General features: G+C 42.4%; 1 protein-coding gene across 1 annotated transcript in view; it reads right to left on the bottom strand.

The window, feature by feature from the left end:
• Nucleotides 1-7,500, bottom strand: part of veph1 (ventricular zone expressed PH domain-containing 1) — a gene marked incomplete at its 5' end in the record, with an annotated part of 371,113 nt that overhangs the window by 160,989 nt on the left and 202,624 nt on the right. Inside the window, 1 exon segment of the mRNA XM_084328762.1 lies at nucleotides 5,875-6,014. Coding sequence (XP_084184888.1) covers nucleotides 5,875-6,014 — 140 coding nt within the window.

Raw genomic sequence — 7,500 nt, forward strand, 5'->3', positions numbered from 1 at the left:
AGAGAGAGAGAGAGAGAGAGAGAGAGAGAGAGAGAGAGAGAGAGAGAGAGAGAGAGAGAGAGAGAGAGAGAGAGAGAGAGAGAGAGAGAGAGAGAGAGAGATAGAGTGAGAGTGAGAGAGAGAGAGAGAGAGAGAGAGAGAGAGAGAGTGAGAGTGAGAGAGAGAGAGAGAGAGAGAGAGAGAGAGAGAGAGAGAGAGAGAGAGAGTCAAGAGTTTTATTTGTCACGGCATACAAGTATACAATGAAATGCGGGTGGTCTTGCCCGCAACGATGTGCATAATACAATAGTAGTAACATATAATAGAATCCAATAGAACGACATTGTGCAATAAAACAAGTAAACAGTAGGGCATATCGGTATATGTACATAAGTTATTTACAGAGCATGGTAGCACCTGCTAGGTCCTGTGGTAGTGCAATACACTGTTAGCTACGGATGAGGCACTGGGTCTTTCTGTACATGCTATTTTATACAATATCAGGTTATACTATATTATTCTTAAAGTGACCTTTCCTTAGTGGCCATAAGTGTGGGCGTGTGCAGCATGAGTGTGTGCTTGCTCATGTTAAAGTGGCTGCTGATAGTGTGTGAGCGTGTACAGTGTGTGTGTCGTGTGTGTGCTCATGTGTGCTTGTGTGTGGAGAGTTCAGTGTTCAAGGCTCTGATGGCCTTGAGAGAGAGAGAGAGAGAGAGGGAGGGGAAGAGGAAGAGAACAGAGAAACAAAGAGAGGTAGTGAGAGAGGAATGGAAAGAGGAGGAAGGAGGAAAAGAGAGTATGAGGAGGGAGACAAAATGGAGAGGGGAACGTTATAGCACACATTGTGTCTGTCATACTGTGAAGATTTTAATAGTGGTCAACATACGTATATGGGTTTTTGAATGACAGATGATAGCAATATTTTTAGAGATCAGGGTGGCCGATAGCCAATATCTAAATCTAGATATCTGATGCCAATAGGTTTTTTATTTGATAAAATACAACAATTTCATAACAAATTAGACACAACATTGCTAAACTTTAGTTCACTAATGTTGAACTAAGGTTGATGAAAGCTAGGCTTGCACTTGCTAACATTAGCCTAAATAAACATGGAGTTAGCTTAAATTTTGCCTGACAAAATATTGCTAATCTTTGGATATAAAATATTGCAGTATTTTTCCACTTAAAAATATTGGTAAACTTTGGAGCCCTATTTCACTCCTTTCTGAGTAAGCTGGCATGAAGTGACAGGTATCAGGGACAGTGGTTCCCAAACTGTGGGGCGTGACCCCCTCGGAAGGCCTGGTCGAAGTACAGGGGGAGCTGGGAGATGAGATAGAGGGAGAAAAAAGATGTTGGTCCCAATTATGGTTGTTCCTAGTAGTCATGTCGACTGCTGGCACAGCGCTAATGCCGTGTGAAGAAAGGTCTGGCTATGCGAGACTACCAGTGGAACAATATCAGAGCGGAATTAAATATTATTCAGATTTAAATACAATGTGTTGTGCACAAGAGCTGTAAACAAACACTGCTGCTTGGTAGACGTCATACAAAGACACAGTCATCAGTTGTGGTAGCGAGCTAGCTAGCTGACACTACGTTAGCTATCCAACCAGGTCGAGAAAACTAAATGGAAATGTGTTTGACAACGCCAGGAGTTGAAAGAAAAGCTGACACACCCATAATATCCATTCCAATTAACGTTAACGTTGCTCACGTTACAAAGCCAAAAGCAAGACAGTATGAAGAGGCACATCTCTCCCTTGGTTTCACGTCTCTTTCACGAGGTTAGCGTGATTTGGCCTTCAAAGTGAAAGCGTGAGAAAGTTTAAAAAAAAACATGTTTTTAAATAAGAATTTAAGCGGTTATCTTACTAGGAGACCCAATAAATGCACACCAGAACACTGTTCGAATGAAAAGAGAAATAAAATACAAAATAGATGGTGTGGTATTTTCTTTACATAAATTTGGCCATTTTCAAAGTTCTGTGAATTAAAAAGAAATTCTAAATATATGTGTATGGGGGGGGGGGGGGGGGGGGGGGGGGGACCTAATGTTTCCCATTACCCAAGGGGGGTCTGAAAAATGTGGGATTCAATGCTCTAGTGACATTGAATCCCACATTTTTCAGATCTAGTGAAAGATGGTCATTCGGTGGGCCGATTCAATGTCATCCGATACCCATATTTAAAAAATACATCCGTGGACCACAAGATTTGAACATTTAAGAATGTATTGTCCCTGAGGGGAAATTGTGTCGTTGTTGACAGCACCACACGGTAATGAATAGGACTAGAAAAAGGTCAATTAGAACACAAAAAAATAAAAGAACAAATATAGAAATATTTATAGAAATGTATGCATATGGATGTGTAGAGGAGGCTAGTGATAGTAACAGATAGCAAATACAGTATATAGATACAGTGAATAGACTGCACTACAGAGCAGCCTCGCACGCAGCGCTGCCTCTCATCCCGTGGAGCAGTGTCCCTGCAGTGCTCTGAATCACACTCCCTCTGGATGGATGTCACATCCAGCGATATCTCTGCTCAGGCTCCAAAACACAGCTTGCCCTGACTCTCGTCCATTACACACAGCGCACACGCGAGCTCTGCTGACATCATTACACGGCCTGTTTGTAAGCACTCACTTGTGGGAAGCGTGTGTATATGCTATGTCATTAGGGATGCACCCACGCTGATAGTGGTGTCTGATATATGGCTGATAGCTTGAAGCTTTCCGGAAGCGAAGCAACGCTGTGACTGGCCATGTCACTAACTCACTCACTCACTCAGTCATTCAACTGTAAATCAACTGTACGACCATTTGGCTTTGCATCTATGACACTATGTGTCCTTGTTGTTGTTGTTGATGTTTTGGTTTGAACATTAACTTATTGGACGCCAGACCCGAGATAAGCCGGGTTAACTTGCCAACGCTTGGGCGCCAAACCCGAGAAGAGTCGGGTTTTGAATTGTTATTTTTTTATTCGATATTCCATTCATAATCCATTGAGGGAGCCTGTGTTATCATTGGGAATGAGTCTGAGATCGCACACATCCAATACCGCCACCTGCCGCCTTGCGGCCGGTATTGCACATCCTTTGAAACCCTCTGGCTTGGGCTGTGTGTCGATCTAAAAGTCCGGTCCGGGTTTTCCTTGTCGGGCAGGACAAACGTTTATAACGCATGGATTGAGGAGAATCAAGCACTCCCGGTTCATGTTCTTTGGTGGATTATGTTGGCAACACGATCGACATCAATATGGCGATCAGATAATTGGCGATCAGATAATTGGAATATTCTTTTTACAGTACATCCTAGTCAAGGTAAGGGCTATATGGTATCAATCTTGCGTTGATCGAAGAATCCCTTCCCCGCAATCCGAACGTATGTGTGTAATGTGTGTGTTTAACGTATTCCGTTCGTGACGATCGAAGCATAAAAACCCCCCTTTCATGCATTCATGATGAAACATAATACCGATAATATAGCGTTGATTTCAGATTGATTGTTGATACAGGCGAGAAACGCCACGGTTTGGGATTAGACAGGAATACTCTAAAACTATACTCATATTCACCACGGTATAAAATGGGAATGTATGGATCAAAAAATTCTTTCTTTTTCACAATTGAATGACAGATACTCGATGTTAAATGGGCAATCGTTTTATAGCCATAGCTATGATGTAAAATATAGTTTGAGCCCTGCAAACACCGCCATGTATCCCTATTCTTTAAAGTGGTGGCCTTCTTACCACACGGTAAGCGACCTCTGGCGCTGATTGAGTATATATATAAAAGTATATATTGCAAATATGCAAGTGTGGCCTACAGTCATAGATGCAGGGGTAGAAGAAGTACACAGTTCCTTTACTTAAGTACAAGTAGAAATACCAAGATAAATGAGTACCTTGGTAAAGGTAAAAGTCCATTCAAATTTGACTTAAGTAAAAGTATTTGCTATTGAATGTACTTACGTATCTAAAGTAAAGTATGCATTCTATGTGTCGTTTGTGTATTCCAGTGCTTAGGAGCATTCAATCTAGGGCTGAACGATTAATCGATTTTAAAAATCGAAATCGCGATTTGAAATGATGCAATTAGCAAATCACAACAAAAAAAAGAAATCGCAATATATATATTTTTTTATTTGTTTTTTATTTAACCAGGAAGTCCCATTGAGATACAAGATCTCCTTTGCAAGTTGTTGTTATTGTTGTAGGAACAGTTTGGGAGAGGGAGGTAAGGGGTTTTAGATTGTGTGTTTTGAAGTTTAGACTTCAGAGAGGGAGAGTAAAGTACAGAAAAAAAGGTACCGTTGGGTACCAGTAATCGATTCCCAGGTAAAAAGAAACATTTTCAGGCTCGGTGTCCCGAACAGACCCACCGCGTAGGCCAGATGCAAGCCGCATTTTACAATAAACCTCTGTGGGGCTGCTATAATCGCACATTTTAATCGCAATCGCAATATCTGTCAGAAAAATCGCAATTAGATTATTTCCCAAAATCGTGCAGCCCTAGATCCATTGACCTCTAAAGGTCATGTTAAAGTGGTCTGTGGTCCAGTTATGCTGCTCTGATTACGTCCTCTTGAAGTTGACAGGCTTCAAATGTGAAAGTATATAATCTTCATAGATTTTTGCCATGTTTTCTATGCAAAATCATTTTCTTCAAAGTAACTAGTAACTGATGGGTTCAGATAAATGTAGTGGCGTAAAAAGTACAATATTTCCTTTGAAATGTAGTGGAGTAAAAGTATAAAGTTCTCTAAAATGAAAATACTCATGTAAAGTACAAGTAGCTTGAAATTGTACTTAAGTACAGTACTTTAGTAAAAATACTTCCTTCGCACCACTGCATACTGTACATCTAGCTACAGCAATATAAATTAGTATAAGCTTACTCCAACCGTTGACCACAAGCACGTCTAGAGTGGATGCAGCATAACCTAATGTTACATTAGTCATTAGCACAATTATTGTTGCACAATTTGTCCAAGAATCTTGCGCTGTGAACGTATAACGCGAGAGGACTGTGAGGTTAGCATAACCAAGGAGCCATGCCTTTTCCCTTTGCCTTGCACCCTGTGTTGCTTACTTAAGTTCCCCAATGAAACACAAGAGAAGGACAGTAACTGCCGTGAAAAATGGAGCAGGACATTTTGTGTTTTTGGAAGGGGGCCTAATGGCCACAAGGCATTTCTTATGTACACCGGTCAACGTTTGCATAGAACACAAACACCTGTGAACAAGGGACCAACCATAGACTGGCAGCTGGAGAAAGGGAGGGGGGGGGGGGGGAGACAGAGAGAAAGAGAGAGAGAGAGAGAGAGAGAGAGAGAGAGAGAGAGAGAGAGAGAGAGAGAGAGAGAGAGAGAGAGAGAGGAGAGAGAGAGAGAGAGAGAGAGAAAAAGATAGAGAGAGAAAAAGAGAGAGAGAGAGAGAGAGAGAGAGAGAGAGAGAGAGAGAGAGAGAGAGAGAGAGAGAGAGAGAGAGAGAGAGAGAGAGAGAGGGAGAGAGAGAGAGCGAGAGAGAGAGAGAGAGAGAGAGAGTTATACACACAGTACCTGCAGGACGGCTGTAGTTATACACACAGTACCTGCAGGACGGCTGTAGTTATACACACAGTACCTGCAGGACGGCTGTAGTTATACACACAGTACCTGCAGGACGGCTGTAGTTATACACACAGTACCTGCAGGACGGCTGTAGTTACACACACAGTACCTGCAGGACAGCTGTAGTTATACACACAGTACCTGCAGGACGGCTGTAGTTATACACACAGTACCTGTAGGACGGCTGTAGTTATACACACAGTACCTGTAGGACGGCTGTAGTTATACACACAGTACCTGCAGGATGGCTGTATTTATACACACGGTACCTGTAGATGCAGCAGCATGATGTGAATCCAGAGGTGAGGTTGTCGGCTGGTGAGGCTGAAGCAGGACTTGGCGTACAGACAGTAGTGTCCCTTCAGGGGACAGGAGAACGACAGCTTGGCCATGCAGCCTCGACTGGAATCTGACACACACACACACACACACACACACACACACACACACACACACACACACACACACACACACACACACACACACACACACACACACACACACACACACACACACACACACACACACACACACACACACACACACACACACACACACACACACACACAGATGAATAAACTGATGTAATGTAGACATTTAAAAGTTGTACATGACAAAATTGAGTTGACTGAATGTTCCCCGACTCTATTACTAGCACGTTAGGACCGTCTCTTATTCTCCTGTTTACCTACGACCACTAAATCTTCTTTCTCTATAAAGCTATAGCACAGAGTTACCTTTGACAACACATACTGTAGCATCATGACTTAACATTCCTCCGACAGCGCTGCCAAAACCTTGGGATAAACTAGCCCCAAATGCCTAGTAAAACCCACTAGAAACACTGCCAGAGCTGTCTCTGTGGTGTGTGTGTGTGTGTGTGTGTGTGTGTGTGTGTGTGTGTGTGTGTGTGTGTGTGTGTGTGTGTGTGTGTGTGTGTGTGTGTGCACGCCTTCATATTCCATGCACAACACACATAGCTGTAGCCATCAAAGTGTGTGTTTGCTTGATTGTATGCTTCTGTTGTAGTAATCTAGTGGGCGTATGTGGGTGTGAGCGCACATGCACATTTATAGATCCTGGTCTTGGTATTTGGTATTTACTTTCCTCATTAGGACAATATATACATGTCTTTCAGAAAGTGCTGCATGTTACCATCTATGTCAGGACATTTCAACATTTCAGTTCTCTGTTTGTAGTTTGAGTGCCTGTGTGTGTGTGTGTGTGTGCGTGTGTGTGTGTGTGTGTGTGTGTGTGTGTGTGTGTGTGTGTGTGTGTGTGTGTGTGTGTGTGTGTGTGTGTGTGTGTGTCTGTGTGTGTGTGTGTGTGTGTGTGTGTGTGTGTGTGTGCATGTGCGTGTGCATGTGTGTGTGTGTGTGTGTTTATATTTCTCTCTCTTTCTCTCTCTGTGTATCAGTGTATTTACCAGCTGACTAGAATTGAAATTGGCTGGTAAATATAAATCTTGACGGCCATCTTGGTAAATAATTTTTGTATTATATATTACAGTAACTTGCGAATTGTCAGTGAATAACATTAACTTGCGAATTGTCAGTGAATATATGTTTATGGCAGCTGGGGCTTACTGAATGTGTGTGTCTATGTGTGTGAGTGAGTGAGTGAGTGAGTGAGTGAGTGAGTGAGTGAGTGAGTGAGTGAGTGAGTGAGTGAGTGAGTGAGTGAGTGAGTGAGTGAGTGAGTGAGTGAGTGAGTGAGTGAGTGAGTGAGTGAGTGAGTGAGTGAAGCTAACTTCTCAATGAATATGTGAATACCACACAGTCACTTTAGAAACACTGGTTCAAATATTTAAAACAATTGTATACTGTGTCTGACTCAGTCTGACAAATCCTTACACATACATTATGTGTGTGTGTGTGTGTGTGTGTGTGTGTGTG

This window comes from Notolepis coatsorum (genome assembly GCF_963971535.1).
Source record: "Notolepis coatsorum genome assembly, chromosome: 1".
In the NCBI taxonomy this organism is placed as follows: Eukaryota; Metazoa; Chordata; class Actinopteri; order Aulopiformes; family Paralepididae; genus Notolepis; species Notolepis coatsorum.